Raw genomic sequence first — 18,960 nt, forward strand, 5'->3', positions numbered from 1 at the left:
AAAACAGATTTTTTATTGGTTCTTTAGTAGATGCCAGCTTCTGATACCAGCTTTTAGGTGAAATTATTGTTAATCTTTTTATGTGTGATTTTATGAGTCAGAGTTCAGAAGACCATTTGGATTTGCTATTGTAGGCAGATGTTGAAAATTCAGTTTTTTAATAGACTCTTGTACTGTTTTGTAGATTTTACTTTTTGGATTTGATTCTCAAAAAGAAATCTTAACCTGTAAAATGTTTCTTACTTCCTTTTCTTACCAGGAAGAGATATTAGGAATCACCTAGGAAACAAATGTAGCAGTTTTATGCAATTTAAGCAATAAAAATGAGTTTCAAAATCCTCCTTTACTACCAGTAAAGCTTGAATTTTGTACTTAAATATAATATTTTCCCCCTTCCCCTTTTACCCAAGATTTACCCGTCTATTAATGTGCTGCCCTCGTTGTCTCAGTGAATGAAGTCTGCTACTGGAGAAGGTATGACCAGAAAGGATCACGCCGATGTATCTAACCAGCTGGTACGTATGTTTTCTCCAGGATTGTGTTTAAAGAAATGAATACTTTCTCAGTTCATGCTGCTGTCTTATACCTCTTGTCTTTCTTCCATATCACTTTTCTTCTCCCCCCATCAAAGTAGAATTTTAATATAGAATATATAATATAGAATACTGGAATACAGAAACATTCATTAGAGCCAAACAGTCTTTTTCATAAGGATAACTGCTCATGACAAAGATTAAAGATCACATGCTTGAAACCCACCTCTAATGCTGTATGAGGTAGTTTTTAAATAAAAAAGGCATAAGACGATTAAGTTTTTATTAGTAACCTTTATTATAGAGTATTTCTGAAAGACTATTCTAACTAATTTTTTGTTTAACATATTAGGCAATCACCAGAACGCTAAGGGATACAGCTGTGTATATTCTATGAAATCCTTGGTTTCTATAGTCCTGAGATTGTATACCAAGCATAATTAAAGAAAAATACATTTGACCTTAAAGTAGAAATGATAAATAAACCTACTGATAACACAGATATTTTTTTTTTGAATAGAATTTAGAGATGGATTTCTCCTATTGTGTAAGTTGTGATTTTTAAATGCTCTACAAAATGGAAGCTCATTGATATATTGAGGGAGTGTATTTTTTGTAGAGTGTTAGTAATGTCTATGTATTGCATGCCTGAAGACTCCTTCCTTAGTGAGACTGCTGTATAATAAAGTCTTTCCAATACTTGCATATGTGAATTATGTTTGGAAATAATGTGAAATACTGTGAAGATAGCTACAGCAATACACTTACAATGCCCAGAGTACCGTTACCATTTATAAAGGTTCATGTAAACCTTTTTTCTCTTTAGTATGCATGCTATGCTATTGGTAAGGATGTGCAGGCCATGAAAGCCGTAGTTGGAGAAGAAGCCCTTACCTCAGATGATGTGCTTTACTTGGAATTTCTGCAGAAGTTTGGGAGGAACTTCATTGCTCAGGGTAAGATTACTATTTTCCTATGAATAGAAACAGCATCATATGTAGTTTTGAGGACTTCTTTCCTAGTCTGAGAGAATTTACATTGGTCTCCATACAATTTTCCTTCTGAGTAGAGAAGAGGTTCTTCCAGCCGCCTGCCATGTCTTTGTTCTTAGCCCTCTGGTTCCTTCCCCTCTACCTTCAATTTCTTTATCCATTTATTTAGCTCCTGTCTTATTTTTTATCTTCCTTACAACCGGCCTTCTGCTCTCCTACCTCCATTGCCACTTCTCCTCGCTCTTAACCTCTCTGCAATGCTCTCCTCTGGCTTTGGGGGTTTTGGACTTTCCCAGTCCCTCTGTTTTCATCCTCCTGATTTCTTATCTTCCTGCTTCTTAATTGTTAATGTTCCCAAAGGCTTAATTACCTGTTCTTTCTGTGCTTTTTCCCCCTGTGCTGATGACTAACTTGCTATGTATGAGCCTTGACCCTCTTTCTGAAGCTCTAATCCCACATCTCCAGCTAGGAAGCCTGTGTTTATGCCACCATCCTCTCTGGCTCAGCGTGGTGAGAACCAAAGTCTTTTCCCAACTGACCACCTGCCTAGCAATTCCCTTTTCAATGTCTGTCTACCTCTGGCATGACCATTACCCTAGTTAGCCCAAGCTCAGGAATTGGGCATTCTTAACCCTCTTCATTTATTCTCCAGTCATCAAATATTTGCTAATTTCCATTGTTCTCCTTTGAAACATCTTATCCTGTTCTCTTTTCATTCCTATTAAAAAAACTTAGGCCAGTGTTTCTCAAAGTTGAATATGCTTTTGAATCTACCAGGGATCTTGTTGAAGTGCAGATTGTGATTCGGTAGGTGTGGGTGGGGCCAGAGAGCCTGTATTTTGACAAGTTCCTGGGCGATGTTGAAGCTGCTGATCTCTGACCACTCTTTGTGTCCCAAGACCTAGTCCAGACCTTTGTCCCATCATCCTTGGCCGTTAGTGCCAGCATCTTCACCAGTCTCCCTGACTCTCTATGTGCCATTGCCGGGGTAAATTTAGTATTAATTTTATTGATTGTCCTTCTGTTAAAAAGTCTATAATGGTTTTTATTACACAGCATGTGTAGGGCTTTCAAGCTGTTTTGTTTGGTCTCTTCCCTACCACCCCTGCTAATGCTGGTAAATTCTATTTTTGACCTCAGTGATACTTACAAACGATGTGTTTATTTTGGAATAATGCATCAGCTGCACACTTAGGATTTGTGCACTTTTCTATTTGTGTGATACATTTTTTAAGTACCATTAAAATCCCCAGAACATATGATTGTTGGGTTTTCTAAAAAAAAAAAAAAAAAAAAAATTTATGCAGAACCTTAATATCTTAAAAAGATAAAAATTATTCTGGTCGAGAAAAGAATGCAGAACTCTAGCCACTCTAACTCCTTAGTTAAAAAATGAGATTTATTTGCAGGATAAGAATGATTCTGCTATTAAAAATAATAATAGCAATAGCAAGTTTGAAAACTTTCACGTGGACCTATTCAGGTGCTTAATTGGCATTTAAGGCCTTCTAAGTATCTGTACTAGCCTCCTTCAGGTCAGCCTGTGTTGCTGGGAAACTGCTTTTCTCACTACTCTCTGGACAAAACTCTGGGTCTAGTTTCCATTATTCCGTGGAGTGTTTTTAGATCCCACCCGTTGTTAAACACACACACGCACGCACGCACGCACGCACGCGCCCAACGTCTCGCCTGCGGGCTTTCTCCCTTTTCTCTGATTCCCAGGGGTACTTACTGTCTAGACCCTCATTTCCACATTTGGTCACATCCAGTCCTGGGAGACCTGACTGCTTTGTATCTCTTTTTTATACTTCATGCTCACAGTGCTAGACCCATAACAATAAATTTTGAATAACGCTGATAAGTTGGAAGTACTTGGCCTTTATTCATCTAATCTCAATTTTTTGTAAGGTCCTTACGAAAACCGCACTGTCTATGAGACTTTGGACATTGGCTGGCAACTGCTCCGAATCTTCCCCAAAGAAATGCTGAAGAGAATCCCTCAGAGCACCTTGAGCGAATTCTACCCTCGAGACTCTGCAAAGCATTAGCTGCTACTTCATCACTGGCTTGATGCTCTTGTGAAATACTGGTTCTGTTTTCTTTATTCCTTTTGCACTCCCCCATCCCCACCTTTGTGTTGGAGTTTACTGTGTTACCCTGTAATTAAAAACAAAGAATAGGTAACATATTGTGCCAGTGTTGCAATGTTTTAAACTGCTAGCAGACTTTAAAATATCCCCTGTTCCGAAAACCTGGAACTGCAGTGCTTTGTTTAAAGTAGCTGAGGGTTGGAGGTGAGGTTTTCTTACTGATGTGTGTATTTGTACGTAGTGGTGTAGTTAGCTGCCTAGTGTCCTCATTATTTGGGTCTCTCAGACCTTCCCCGTCCACCCCCTCCAGAGTATCACTATCTGAAGTGACAATGCTTTGATCTCCAAACTAGGGACAAGATAGGGTCTGAAAGACGCTTCCTCTCCGAGCCGAGACGCTTTCCTGAGAGCTTGTTTTTAGACTTTGGTGTGCCTCTGGGTCTGCTCTAAGCAGATGGCTTTTCCTGTCCACCTGCTGTTTCCTATTTAATGAATAGGTTAGAAAAGGAGTTTCCTTTTCCTCTTTGGTGGGGATAAGTTTCAACTCCTGTGTCTTACTGTTCTCCCTCCCTCTGAGTAACACAGAATCATGCAGCTTTTGCCCAACTGGCATTGATCTGATAGTAGTGAGATGCCCTGTCTTGATGATCCCTTACTGGGTTTCCATGCAGAGGAATCATAATGAAAATAATTAATAGAATTCTTGGTTGGAAAGAGTTGGGATACAATTTTTTAAGAAAGAAAAAACCTATATCGGTTCTACATTCGGACATGCTAACAGTGGTTTTAAGTTTCTAAAGTGTTGACCGGATGCTAAAGGCAAGGTGGGGAAGAGAAAGCTCTTCTGTGTATGGAATCTTTTATATATATATATATAATCTATGGATATTTTAAACTCTGTTAGATAGCAGCCTTTGGAAAATCCCCTATTTGGTCCTGCTTTCTGACCTATCTGCCTTTTCAGGGTAATCTTGTGGCACAAGTGATAGCATTTAAAAGCTTTAGTCTTTTAATTCCTCCTCCTTCCTGCTGCGAGCCCTGAGCTGTCTTCTGTGCACTTCTGACATGTCTACTGTTTGGTCTCTCTGTGTTCTTTGTTACTTGGGTGCAGTAGCAACTTCTCTGTGCATTCCATCTTTCTTTCAAGTTGTGTAAAGTTCTTCACTTTTTTTCTCTGAGGGTGTAGGGGGTGGGGGGAGTCAGCATGATTATATTTTGATGTAGAAAATGTGACCTGGATATAAAATGAAGATAAATATTAAATTAAATGGAAGATACCTAAAGTGACTCTGTATCTTCTAATCAGAAAAGCAATAGCAACAAGCAAATATATAATAATGCACCTCTCTTTGATTGACAGTTTTGAACATCATAACCAGTATTGTGAACCAACCCCTTGATTCACAATATTATGAACCATGTCCCCTTTACAGGGACATGGCCCATGTTCTGTACTCTCTGCCTTTTAGGCTGCCCTTTCAAGCTCTTTTCAGTAATACCTCTTCCAACATATTATAGTTTGATCCAAGGTTGAGAGTTGCTAGGGTGTGGGGTTGTTTGTTTGTTTATTTGTTTGTTTTGCAGATCGTTAGTGGCTGTAAGTTCTCTGAAACTTGAAGTTTTGATTCAGGGTCCACTTAGCATTTTCGAGAGTTACTAAGGTGTTTTATAGCATTCTTTGTTTCAGACATTCTCAGGACCTCTAGAGCCTGTCTGCCATGAATGAAAGAGGGTAATAAATGGAAAATGAAATACATACTGAAGCAAGCCAAAACTTGCTTCAAATAAAATCTGAAATAGATGGTCCAGTATATAAAGGAAACATACTTGTTAAAGCACAGGGATGTGGCATCACGGTGGTCTCCCATTTCTTTCCCCTCTTCAACTCAGAGTGACATTTAGGAGATGTAGAGGAAGAGGCTCAGTCATAGCAAGAGTAGTTAGACCTGTGTTCTGATTCTGGTGCTGCCACTAACTGTATGGTCTTGCTTAGTCATTTAACAGATTTGTATTCCTTTTAGGTTATTATAAGGACTAGAGATTTTGCTTTTTATATCGCTTTTTAACTTATGTAAAAAAAAAAACAGTTTGTTGTATTGGCATGTGTCTATTTCTGTATTCTCTATCCTATTCATTGAACTATGTATCTATCCTTCCACCAATACCACACTGTCTTACTTATAGCTTTACAGTAGGTCTTAATATCCTCTAACTATATTCTGCTTTCTCAAAATTGTTTTACTTATTCTGGTTCCTTTGCCTTTACCTTTTGTTCATACATTTTAGAATAAGCTTGTCCATGTTGACAAAAAAATTCTGTTGGAAGTTGACCTTTTATTATGTTGAGTCTTCCAATCCATGAATGCGATATGTCTCTCCATTGATTTAGGTCTTGTTTGGTTGTATCATACAGATCCTCTATTAAAATATTTATAATCAAATATTTCATGTTTTGGAAGCATTGTGTTGGTTTTTTTTTTAAATTTTTCTTTTTTTATTTTTGTCTGTGTTGGGTCTTCGTTTCTGTGCGACGGCTTTCTCTAGTTGTGGCGAGTGGGGGCCACTCTTCATCGCGGTGTGCGGGCCTCTCACTGTCGCGGCCTCTCTTGTTGCAGAGCACAGGCTCCAGACGCACAGGCTCAGTAGTTGTGGCTCACGGGCCTAGTCACTCCACGGCATGTGGGATCTTCCCAGACCAGGGCTCAAACCCGTGTCCCCTGCATTGGCAGGCAGATTCTCAACCACTGCGCCACCAGGGAAGCCCCGGCATTGTGTTTTTAGTTTTGGTTTCCAGTTGTTCATTGTTAATATTTGGAAATATGACTAATGTTTTTGTGTTGATCTTGTATCCTGAGACTTTGTTAAAATAATTGCCACTTATTAATTGCTTCTTAGAGATTCCTTGGGATTTTCTATGCAGACAGTCATGCTATCCATGAGTATGGACCGTAATATTTCTTCCTTTCTAATCTGTGTGTCTTTCTTTCTTTTTCTTGCCATGTTGCACTGGCTAGTACCTACAGTACTAAGTTGAAAAGGAGAGATGAAAGAGGACATTCTGACCTTCTTTTGAATTTAGGAGGAAAACATTCATTCTCTCACCATTAAGTATGATGTTCACTGTCGGTTTTTTGTAGATATTCTTTACTGGGTTGAAGTAGAGCCCTTCTATTCCTTGATTTCTGAGAGCTTCTGACATGAATGTGTGTTGAAGTTCATCAAATGCTTTTTCTTCATTAATTGATGTGGCCATGTAGATTTTCTTCTTCAATCTATTAATATGGCAAATTACGCTGATGATTTTTGAATAGTAAACCAAGCTTGTGTTCCGAGAATAGACTCCATTTGATCAGAGTGTATTGTTATTTGCTTCCTTCTTCATGTGTTGATTTTATTGTGCAATTTTTTTCCCGTTTCCGTGTGTGAAAGCTTAGATTATTGATCTGAGACCTTCCCTCTTTTCTATTATAAGCATTTAGTGCCATTCGTTTCCCTCTTAATAGTGTTTTGTCTGGATCCTTCCACATTTTATGTGTTGTATTTTCATTTTCACTCAGTTCTATTTATGTTAAAATTTTTCCTTGAAATTCCTCTTTAACCATGGATTATTTAGAAGTGTGCATCTTAATTTCCAAATGTTTGGAGGCATTCTACTTCTTGTTCTCATTTTTATACAATTTAAAGCTTAGACTGTGGACACAGTGGAATAAAATGCGATTGTGTTTGTTTAGTTATTTTATAGAGGTTCTTCAAATATCACTGGAGTGAAGTTTTCAAGTATTAGTTTTACATAGTAGTTCTCAGTCTTTTGCACTTGTAACCATAAGAGAGTTCCCTAAAAATATGTAACCCTGGCTGCTGGAGCCATGTTTATCAGGGGCAGTTCACAGTCACAGGAATAGTGGGGAGTTTGTGGGTCCCCACTGCACACTTTGTTCTGGGCCAGCACACAGGGATCCAGTAGGGATCCAGGGTCCAGGAGAGGGACCCAAACTTTGGGCTCTGGTGTTTATATTGCAGAATCAGGGAAGCCCAGGTCCCGTGTGGGCAGGAACTAGGACCAGCACTGGGACACACAGGACCCAGGTCCAGTCCCTCTCCATGGAACGAGCACTCAGGCTGAGGGAGGCCCAGCCTCTCTCCTGCTGGTCAGGGCTGAGCCAAGCTGCGGTTGCAGCTGTATTGCTCAGTAGGCCCATGGCTGAGTCACCAGCTATGACAGCCTTAAGCCCTGGCTATGGGTAGTGTCCATGAAGTCTTGAGGAAGGCCGGCCTTCCTCCTGCAGGGAGGCAGTTTTGAACAAGTTAGCCCTGCCCTGTCACTACTTCAACAACCAAAATTTTCATTACTCCCTCTTGCTCCCCAACCCCACTCAGATAAAAGCATAGTTTCTCATGGGGTGGCCAACCTTTTATTTTTCAAACATTATCAACATCATTTCATACAAGAAAGGACATTCGAACCCCAATTAACTAAGAAGCACATATTGCAGAATAAGCTCATTTGCCCTAAAACAAGACCCTTAGCTATTTCCATGGACCATCCTTGATTTCTCCATTATGCTGCTGAGTAGTGCAAAGTTGGTGCTCAAGAACTCCTTGGATGATGGTGTGCTATCAACAGCTGCTGTGAAAGCAAGAAGCTGGCACCCTCAGTGGCTATATGGGTAGAGGAGTTGAGGAGACAGTAGGTGATGGCTCTGTGCTGTCAGTGAGGGCTGTCCTCTGCCCGCACCCCTTTTAATCCCTTTGTATCCCTACCACCTGAGGAATGAAGGCAGTGATGAGTTATTGGCAGAATTGCCCTGTCTGATAAGAGGGTCACCTGCAAGCCAGAGGGCCCAAATCCTCCCTGGAACACATCACTCCCTACCCACCACTTAACAATTCCCTTCAAACAAAGGTGCAAATTTGTAATAGCTGTACCGTTAAGATATGCCGTCTGTGATTCGGACAACTGTGACTCCTTGCCCTGTTCTTGGAGGAACATGACATTTTGTAGGGAGAACCCAGGCCAGGTGGCCAAAGTGTCTGTCAAGTCTGTTTCTTCAGCCAATACTTTGATTCAAGTTGAGGGTGGTGGAGATGAGTGGGCCTTCACCATGATAGCCTTTCCCTGGTATCACTGGCCAAGGTTCCCTTTGGTGAACACTACATACAAAAGCTTGCCCAGCACATGCCTCGCTCTCAGACGAGCCGTGGCCATGCTGCTCCTGGGATTAGGCACCTCCTTTGTACACCCTGTGGATGGTGCTCATTTCCTTGATTCTGTAAATGGGTCATTTGTTAAACTATTATTTCTTGAGGCCTGTAAACTATTATTTCTTGATGTCTGTGCAAGTTTCAATTCTGCAATTTCTATTTCATTCTTCTTACGGATTGAAAAACACTAGTGAAATTCCTCATCTTACAATCTCTGCTCCTTAACATTAACCGTAGTCTTCTTAAAGTCCTTGGTCTTGCTCTCTCAAAGGCTCCCTGGGGCTTGATTCCAGTGGGCTGGTGAGGTGGACACCACTGAGCTTGACAACATGCCATACTCCACCCAAGCCTGGAGATCTCCGGTGTCTGGGGGAAAAGGCAGGGGCCGTGAGACAGGAGACAAGAATGGAGGTAAATTAAGGGGTGAAGCCCAGGGAAGAGTCCATATGTCAGTTACAGGTCAGCTATGTGCCCTGTGTCCGAGAAGACGCCCCTCAGTGTGGGATGACCAGCTGCTCTCAGAGAGAGCGAGGCTCCTGGGCCCGGCTTCTCATGTGATACTGGGGCAGATCCTATGCACAGAGGCTGTGGCCTGCAGGGGGCGTGTATCAGCACCTCTGCAGGGTTGAGGGGCCAAAGGGGGCCATGGGCAACCTCTCCCAGGAGAAGTCACCTGCCCTGGGGCTGGGGCATCAGTCCCTCAGACCCACACCATCTACCTTTCTACCTGGGTTCCAAGCCCAGCAAGGCACAATCCTGACTTCCCCAGTGTAGGATTTCCCCAGTGTGTGACAAGCCAGGCTGTGGCCACCTACCCCGAGGGTATAGTTCAGCGGGGCAAAGCCCGTCACTGCCCCCTGATGAAGCAACTACAACAGAAAGGTGAGCTTTTGAGAGCAAGGGTCAGGAGTCAGGGAGGAGAGGCAGAAACCCAATAACGGACCCATCGCCTGAGCCCACATCCTTGTCCACCTCTGTGGGGTCAGTCAGCCTCCAGTGTCTGCTCTGAGATCACAAGACCCCACAGTACTGGCCATCACAACCACCTGCCTCAGAACAACACAAGAGGACACAAGAGCAGGAGGCCCATATGATAAGTGTGGTCTGTTGAGGAGGTGCTCCCTGGGCCAAGTGACAAGACATGTCTTCTCAGGGCACAGCTGCCCCCAGACTCAGCATAAATGTCTGGGCTGTGAGCCCATTGATTCTGGGAAGGGCACCAGCACAAGGTGAACAGATGCTCCATCCTTTGCGTCAGGCAAGCCAGGAGCCAAGCACTGACAAGCAGCCTGTGTTACACCCTCATGTTTCACAGGGCAGGAGCCTCGGGGTGGGGGGGGGGGGAATGGGGCCTGCCCTGAGGTCACAGCAGAGAAGGTTTGCTGCTGGAGGGCCACACACAGGACAGCTGTATAGAATGTGATCAAAGGCTCTCTGGTGCTTCATGCCATTCAAAACCAGGGGCTCTTAAACAGCCCGAGGGTAAGATACCGCCAAATCCTTGCTGAAATTTCTGAGCCCATCCTCAGATCCCAAATTTTGCCCAGATTGCCAAAAGTTTCATGGACTTCTGGTCAAGGACCCGATTCATCTGGACTGCTCAGTGCACAGCAAGATTGCCAGGACGGGGCCTAGGGATCTTGCCCACACAACCGTCCCTGACATTTGCTCCTGGAGAACCACCTGCCCAGCTACCGACATCTCCTCCTTCCCTCTCATCAGGCTAAATGCAACTGGGAGAAAGGCAACACAAAAGGAGGCAAATGTGGAAACATAAACCCGACAGTGCTGTCTCCCCCAGCCAAGACTAAGAGTCCATGAGTCTACCCACTGCACTCACCTGAAAGCCCCCACATATCACCAGGAGCACAGAGAGCACACAGGCCATCAGATACACCTGACCTCAATTTCCTCCTGAGAGAGCACTCAGGGGCCTCCCTGGGATTTGGAGGTGTCAACAATTCACTGCACTGTGGCTTATGCCACAGAGCAATTTTGAACAAGGATTAGAGTACCAGTAAACTTTAAGCACTGCTTTAAGTCCAATCACTTTATGTTTAAAGAGAGAGGAATTGGGACTTCCCTGGTGGCGCAGTGGTTGGGAATCCGCCTGCCAATGCAGGGGACATGGGTTTGATCCCTGGTCTGGGAAGATCCCACATGCCGCCGAGCAACTAAGCCCGTGCTCCACAATTACTGAGCCTGCGCTCTAGAGCCCACGAACTACGACTACTGAGCCCGTATGCCACGACTACTGACGCCCGCGCGCCTAGAGCCCGTGCTCCGCAACAAGAGAAGCCACCGCAATGAGAAGCCTGCTCACCGCGACTAGAGAAAGCCTGCGCACAGCAACGAAGACCCAACGCAGCTGAAAACAAATAAATCAATTAATGAATTTGAAAAAAGAGAGAGAGGAATGGAATATTTTAAACAGAGACATATGAGCCTTTTAAAGGGCAAAAACATGTTGCTTACAGCTTTTCACATGGAAAAGAAAACAAAAAGTGACTGGGTTTGCCGTTTTCCTTGAATTTGTCTAGTACTAGCACTAGATAATATTGACGATCTTCACGCTTGATCACAAACAACATGATGCTGTAATATTCAAACTGTTGGTGAAACTTTTTTAATCTCATGATTTACTCTGGAACAATTGTGTTGACATAGGTACTGATGGTGCAAAAGCAAAGGTGGCAGAAGTGCTGGCACCTTAACCCAAATCAAGGCATAGCACCAAACTGTACTAGTTGGGCTTGTATTCACTATCATACACTTGTATTAACAGTGCCAGTTCCAGTTAAGAATGTTCTGTCTTCAACAGTAAAAATGATTGATGTTAGTAAATCTTGACCATTGAAATTGAATATTTTATAGTGGATGTTGAAATTCAACATACAAACATCACACATCTGTATATCAAAGGGAGTGGGAAAAAGTTAGATCAGATACTGATAAAGAGAAAGTGGATGACATGGATGATAGATGTGAAAAATTAGCTAAAATGTAGCACAGAAAGGAAACGGTCAGAAATTATGAAAGAGAAATGTATGGACCTAGAGTCTGCTGGTGGCTTGATTTTGGACTTTGCAGCCTCCAGAACTGTGAGAAATATACGTCTTTTGTTTAAGCCACCCAGTCTGTCGTAGTTTGTTATAGCCCTTTGAGCTAAGACATATTTTAGTACCAAGAAGTAGCAAATACCTAAATATGTGGAAGTGGCCTTGGAATTGGATAGTAGGTAAAGGCTGAAAGAGATTTGAAGTGCATGCTAAAAAAGAGCTGAAATCACCATAAAGTCCTTTCAGCCTATACCTATTAAAAGTGATTCTGGTGATGGCTCAGAAAGCAAAGAGGCACACTGGAGAGAAAGTCTCCATCTTTGTAGAGAATACAGAAATAATCATGAACAGATAGAAATATGGACGTTAGAAGCTATTCTGGTGAGGTGTCCAACAGAAATGAGGAACACATTATTAGAAATTGGAGGAGAGGCAATTCTTATTATAAAGTGGCAAAGAACTTGACTGAACTGTATTCTAGCATTTTGGGGAAGGTAGACCTTGTAAGTGATGAAATTGAATATTCATCTGAGGAGATCGCTGAACAAAGTTTGGAAGAAGTAGCTTGGTTCCTCATCACTGCTCCTAGTAAAACACATCAGGAGAAAGATAAATTGAAGACCAAATTGTTAAGCAAAAAGAAATCAGAACTTAGAGATTCGGAAACTTCTTAGCCTATCCATATTTGAAAGTGAGAAAGCTTGTTCTGAAGAAACTCTAAGGGTGCAGCTGAGCAACCCTTTGAAGAAGAGATCATAGGTGTGATATTAATTTAATTAGTCATCTCAGCAGAGGCCAGGAGTAGAGAAGGGACACTTCCAGTTTGAACTAAAGGGGACAGAGAAAGCCAGGCAGAATGAGGAAGGCTGTCAGAATTCTTGGATTCTACAGAATGGGAGACTAGAGCAATTTGGCTGTGAATGTGTACTCCTCTTGACGAAAAGGGAAGAAGGACCCCAAAGGTGATTCCGAGGTCATCGGGTCTGTCAATCCCACCACAGGCCCAGGGGGCCTCAGTTTCAAAGTGTGAGATTGTCGCCCTCACAGAGAGTCATGGTGTAGGTGGAGGCCCTACAGAGAGCTGCAGTGTGGGTGGCACCCCACCAAGCTGAAGGAGTGGGGCTGCCCCACCGAGCTGTGGGGATGATGTTGCCACCGCAGCAGGCCTGGAGGGCAAAGCATCAAACTAAAGAGGGTTATTCTCGTACCTTAAGATCTAATGGGATTGGCCTTGCTAGGCTTTGGACTAGCTTGGAAACTGTCACCCCTTCCTTCTTTCCTGTTTCTTCCTTTTGGAGTAGGGATGTCTATCATATGCCAGTCCCAACATGGTATTTGGAAACACTTAACTTGTTTGGGTCACAGATTTACAGCTACAGAGGAATTTTGCCTCAGGATGAATAGTACCTCCAGTCTCACCCATATGTGATTTAGATGGTGTTTAGATCAGACTTTGGACTTTAAATTTTACAGTTGATGTTGGAATGAGTTAAGGCTTTTGAGGCTGTTGGGATAGAATGAATGTATTTTGCATACAATAAGGACACGAATTTTGGGTAGCAGGGGCAGAATGCTATGGACGTATATCCCCCCCACCAATTCTTATGTTGAAGCCCTACCCTTCAATGTATTTGGGGATAGGGCCTTTGGGAGGTAATTAGGGCATGGGAATGGAGCTTTCATAATGGGTTTAGTGCCCTTAAAAGAAAAGACACAAGAGAGATCCCTCTTTCTCTCTGCCACGTGAGGACGCAGTAAGAAGACAACCATCTGAAAAGTAGGAAGAGAGCTCTCGCCAGGAACTGAATATGGCACCTTGATCTTGGACTTCCAACCTTCAGAACTGTTAAGAAATTACCGTCTGTTTTTCAAGCCACCAGGTCTATGGCATTTTGTTATAGCCGTCCAAGCTGATGAAGACACAGAGAATCTATAAGATGGTCTAATATACATATATCCAGGGTTCTAGAAGTAGAGACAGGAGAGAATGAGTAGAAGTAACATATGAAAAAGATAATATTATGTTCTAGATGAGATGAAGAATGTGTATTATCAGTGAATGAAGCAAAATAGATCACATGGAGGATACATTTTTTTAACCTGAAACTAATCACAGGTCAAGAAACTGGAGAACACAAAAGACAACAGACAGTCTTCCAAAAAACAATTAGCAAGGAAACTGATCACCCACCTTGAAAGAGTGTATTGATGGCATAATTTGAAAAAAACAGTAACAAAAACCATATTCGATGGAATAAATACTCAAAGTTCTGAAAGGAAAAACTTTTCCTCTGGAACTGATTACCCTGTCACATTATAATTTATAAAAGTTCACCAACGAGGGAACTGATAAATTATTTTTAATGTATGCATACAATGCAAAATTATAAATTAAAAAATTAAAGAACATCTAATATATCCATTTTTCTTAAAGTAAGAATGTTGAAAGAAGAAGCCAAAGGCAATATGATTTACATGACACCATATATAACCAAAAATATTGTTATTATACATAATTTTGATTATCTACAGCTCTGCCAAAAGCATAAACATTTTTATAAGATGGATATATACCAAGTTCTTGATGGTGGCTATCTTTCTCATTGTTGGTGAGAGGTGTAAAATGGGACAACCCTTACGGAAAACAATATGAAGTTTCCTCAAAAAATTAAAAATATAACTACCATGTGATCCAGCAGTCCCACTTCTGGGTATGTATCCAAAAGAATTCAAGGCAGGATCTCAAAGAGATATTTGCACACCCGCATTCGTCGTAGCATTATCCAAAATACCCAAGACGTGAAGAAACCCAAATGTCCATCAACAGATGAAGGGATAATGGGGTCTATAAACACAAGGAAATATTTCCTTCCTTGAAATAAAAGGAAACCATGTCTCATGCTACAACATGGATAAACCTCTAAGACATTATGCTAAGTGAAATAAGCCACTCATCAAAGGACATATCATAGCCACTCACATGAAGTAGCTACAGTAGTTAAAATCATAGAAACATACCAAGGTGATTGTCAAGATCTCAGGGAGGAGGAGGGAGAATTAGGGAGTCTCTGCTGTCCCAACCCCCGCCTGGGTCCTGGGGAAGGAATCAGAACTCAGAACCGGGAGAAGAGGCTTTGGCCAGCAGGGAAGGGGGGGGGGGGTGAGGCCGAGGGCGGGTCCACAAAGGATCAGAGCATCTGAGTGCATTAGGAGGAAGGGGCTTCAGAGGTGGGCCAGCACAGGCCATGACGGGGGCTAAGCAGGCTGCGAGGGGGGGCAGTTCAGGGAAACAGCAGGGGTCTGCTCCCTGCCCCTCATTGTTTGCTCGTCTCACCCTTATGAGCGGGTCATTTCCCCTGCTCTGATGATTCAAAGTCTCTGCCGGCAACCGCAGGACGGTGACTGAGGCCTCCACACTCCTCAGCATGGATCCCAGCTCCCACCCAGATCTGGGGCCACAGACACCTCTCCCCCACCCCTGCTGCCCCTGTGAGCAAGCTGTTCTTGTGAAACACGGTCATAGTTTGTCAGGAGGAACTGTTTTCTATGGGAATACAAATCAGTGTTGATACCGATACACACACATGTCCAGCCATGGGTGGAAAGGGAAGGGACAGTAGTTCTGGGGTGTCTTTGCACAGCCCTAGGCCCCTAAGGCCAGTCCCCACAGCCACAGCCAGATGGGTCCTCCTCCCTCAGTTGAACGAGATGCTGCTGCACGGAAATCCCACAAGTTCCACAAAGGGGCCCAACTGTCGTTTCCCTTAGACACACCTGTAACAGGTGCCCCATGAATTTCCCCGCGCCCATTCCCCTCGTTGCATCCTCACTGGGATTAAGAGGTAGCTGCCTCAACCACTCTCCACATTGCAACAATCCCAGTGGGACTAGAGAACGCTCCCGCTATGACGAGGCAGACAGTCCTGTCCCCATGGCCAAGACTTTTCCTGTCTGGTCAGGCCACCCACACAGGAAACCCTGGAGGAGCGGAGGGTCACCCCAGCGCCATCGCCTGGCCACTTCAGGGAAGCAGAGAGCAGCTCCATAAAGACAAGGGCCGTCTCCAGGCTCCGTCCTAGAAACTGGTTAGTGTCCAGAGGGCTGAGAGGCACAAAAGCAGCTATCCCTCCCCAGACGGTTCAGGGATGCAGAAGATGCTACAGATGCCCCAGAAGGCCCCTAGCCAAGCAGGCTTTAGAGAAGGGGATGATGAGGGGGTCCCTGGGGAAAGTGAGAGCTGTGCGTTCCCAGGGGCAGCCTGAGGAGTCCTTGTCTATGTGGAGGAAAGGTTTGGCCACCTGTAGATCCATAGCTCCTGTGACCTCCCTCACCCTTCCTTCCTCTCAGGATCGCTCTCTGTGGAGCAGCTCCACACGAAGAAGATGACAGTGGCCTGAGAGCATTTCCCACCAAAACTATCTTTATTCACCATTTTCATACATCACTCCGAAGGTCCTGCCCACACCCACCTCCCCCACCTCCCTAACCCCCCACATCCTCCAGGATCAGCACTGGGGTGAGGAGGAGCCCCTAGGCTCCCCTGGGGGCCGCCCTGGGGGGCTCGCCCTGGAGGGCCGGCCCGGCTGTTCCCTACTGGCTGCAGTGCTTCCTCTTCTTCTTCCTCCTCTTCCCTGTGACAAACGGGTCACGCTTTCTCTTTCTCGGCTGTGAGGGGCGAGCCAGCCCCAGAGCCAAGGCTGGCCTCGCAGAGACCCCGTGGCCAGCCCCAGGGATGGGCAGCTTCTCAGCAGCGGCTGGGCGCCCACACAGAGCCCGCTTCCTCGACTTGGGAACGGCTGGTGGAGCTGGGCTGGGGCCTCTTCTCTGAGGGCAGGGGGCCTGGGGAGCACTCTGGGCCCCCCAACCTCCAGGGGAGGCCAGGCCTGAGGCAGGGGCAGGTGTCTGGGACAGCCCGCAAGGCGGCAGGCTCTGCGGAGAGGCAAAGAGGAAGGCCAGGCTGGTAATCGCCTTCTCGTCCTCACTGGACGCGTCCCTGGGCCCTCGGGCCTCCGGAACAGGAGACGCCTCTCTGAGAACAGACGCATCCCTGGGTCCCAGTAGAGGGCCAGTGCGCCTTTGACCCTGGGGAGGGGAGGGCCGTCCGGCCCGGAATGAAGAGACCTCCTGACGTCCTCGAGAGGGAACAAAGACTTTAGGCCCGAACGGGCCAGTGTCTGTTCTGATGGGCCTATGAAGAGCCTCAACATCAATCTCTGGTGGGCAGGCTTCATCACTGACCCCTCGATGGCGGTCTTGGTCGTGCCTCTGGGCACCTTGGACAGCGTGGGACTCAGATGGACTAGAGCCCATTCCGGGTGCACTGTGGCTCGGGGCTGCCGGCCCACCTTCGTCCTCTTTCAAGACCAGGAGTTGTTTCTGCACCAGCTGGTAGGAGGGAGGAGGACAGTGACGGCTCCACGCGCACGTGTGAGAGGAGGAGCACTGGGCAGTGGGACAATGGCCCTGGGGGGGAGGAGGGGACGGGTGACCCCAGGACTAGACTCCAAATACAGACACGGTGGCATTCCTGCCATCCTCCTGCACCTTATTCCCAGCTGTGTGTCCTTCCCTCCGCTCCCGGCTCCCCATCCTCTCCTTCCTATCACCCTGCGCTGCACCCACCCCAGAGAGGGCCCTTCCCCATGCCAGGCCTCCGAGGCAGGGAAGGGATGGACAGAGCCATGTGGGCCTCCTGTTCTGGGGCCCTACCTCTCCCCTGTTCACTGGGGTCCCTCCGTGCCCTGGTCTTCCTGGGTGTCCCTTGTCTCCCCTGTTCTCCCTGCGATCCCTCCCTCCTCTGGCTCCCCTGGGCCACCTGGTTTCCCCTGTCCCCAGGATCCCCTGGGGTCCCCCCTCCCCTGGAGTCCCCTGGCTCTCTAAGTGTCCCTCTCCCTCCCCTGGCTCACTTCTTCAGGGGTGAGTCCTTCCTCCTGCTTCAGCTCCTCAGCAAGGGCCAAGACATCCAGCTGTGGGTCTGGGGAAAACAATTCTGCCAGGAATCGAGGGTGAATGACTGCCTCCACCTCGGACAGAAAGAAGAGGCTGTGAGCATCCTTGGCCAGGAGTGGCCTGTGACACAAGAAGACCAGGAGGGAAAGTGAAAAGCAGAGACCCCCCCCCCCAACTCTCCTCCACAAGGCGGGGATGGTCAGCACACACACACACACACACACACACACACACATGCACATACACAGTCACACACAAAAGAGCACATATACAGATGCACATACACAGACACACAAAGGCATACACACAAACACAAACATATACACACATACATCTGCGTAAACCTCCCCTAACACCGGGCTCAGGAACAAGGAGCTGAGCTTAAGTCCCATCGGCCTGAGCAGAACCCAGATCTTGGGTGCTGAGAGTTCCATGCCCTGGCATCTTGTAGACCCCAGGCTCCAGGCCCAGCCTACCTTGGTGACAGAGTCTTCCCGGGAACGCAGCTTGTCAATGTAGCTCAAGAGACACGGGTCCAAGTAGGTGTCGTCCTCTTCCTGCTTCAGCTCATTTCCGTCCTTTCCACATTCTGCATGTGACTTGCCTCTGGCTGAGTGGACGGGCCCCACCAGCGCCTCCATCCTGTCCACATACTCCCTCACAGTCTCAGGGGGAATCTCCTTGGGCGCCTTGGGCTCCGGGGTCCGCTGGGATCTGTGTGGCTTCGGGTGCGAGGGCTGGGCCCTGGGGCCGGACATCCTGGGAGCACAGGCTGAGGCAGAGCAGGAGGAAGGGAAGGAAGGTGAGGGACTCCCGGTCCACCTCCTGACCACCGAGCGCACGTTGGTGAGGGCATTGTTTGGGGGACGTTGATGTGGGAGTGGGAGGGGTCAGGACCATCTGAAGCCTCATGTACAGTTGGAGAGGGGAGGTTAGGGGGTCATCTAAGAGAGTCACAAGTAAGGAAGTGGGGAACCTCCAATTTTCTAGGGGTCTCCCATCAAGCCCACTTCTTAGGCAGACTTCGTGTGGGGTCCTTTGACAGGGAGGTGTGAGAGGAGTTACAAAATTGACCAAGTCCATACCCCGTAGTGACAAAGGGCAGCTGAGACCCCACCTCCCCACACCCCGCCTC

At 45.8% G+C, this 18,960-nt stretch overlaps 3 protein-coding genes and 1 long non-coding RNA gene across 14 annotated transcripts in view; 2 read left to right on the plus strand and 2 right to left on the minus strand.

Annotated features, from left to right (window-relative positions):
* LOC309653828 (serine/threonine-protein kinase MRCK alpha-like) overlaps window positions 1-18,960 on the plus strand; it is a 234,913-nt gene that overhangs the window by 86,502 nt on the left and 129,451 nt on the right. The window lies entirely within an intron of this gene.
* Window positions 1-18,960, minus strand: part of LOC309653829 — a 158,316-nt gene that overhangs the window by 76,823 nt on the left and 62,533 nt on the right. The gene's annotated exons all lie outside the window — the stretch shown is intronic.
* LOC309653831 (V-type proton ATPase subunit B, brain isoform-like) lies at window positions 276-3,714 on the plus strand. Its single transcript, XM_082478632.1, has 3 exons — window positions 276-515; window positions 1,360-1,489; window positions 3,434-3,714. The coding sequence occupies exons 1-3, from the start codon at window positions 453-455 to the stop codon at window positions 3,571-3,573; spliced, it is 333 nt and encodes a 110-aa protein (XP_082334758.1). The 5' UTR covers window positions 276-452; the 3' UTR covers window positions 3,574-3,714.
* LOC309653830 (NUT family member 2G-like) overlaps window positions 16,389-18,960 on the minus strand; it is a gene marked incomplete at its 5' end in the record, with an annotated part of 35,379 nt that continues 32,807 nt past the window's right edge. The window contains 3 exons of the mRNA XM_082478631.1: window positions 16,389-17,261; window positions 17,783-17,899; window positions 18,302-18,571. Of these exons, the coding sequence (XP_082334757.1) occupies window positions 16,467-17,261; window positions 17,783-17,899; window positions 18,302-18,571 (1,182 nt within the window). The 3' untranslated portion in view covers window positions 16,389-16,466. The remainder of the gene's footprint in view (window positions 17,262-17,782; window positions 17,900-18,301; window positions 18,572-18,960) is intronic.

The sequence above is a fragment of the Balaenoptera physalus genome (genome assembly GCF_965194825.1).
Source record: "Balaenoptera physalus genome assembly, contig: HAP1_SCAFFOLD_1270, whole genome shotgun sequence".
Lineage (NCBI taxonomy): Eukaryota > Metazoa > Chordata > Mammalia > Artiodactyla > Balaenopteridae > Balaenoptera > Balaenoptera physalus.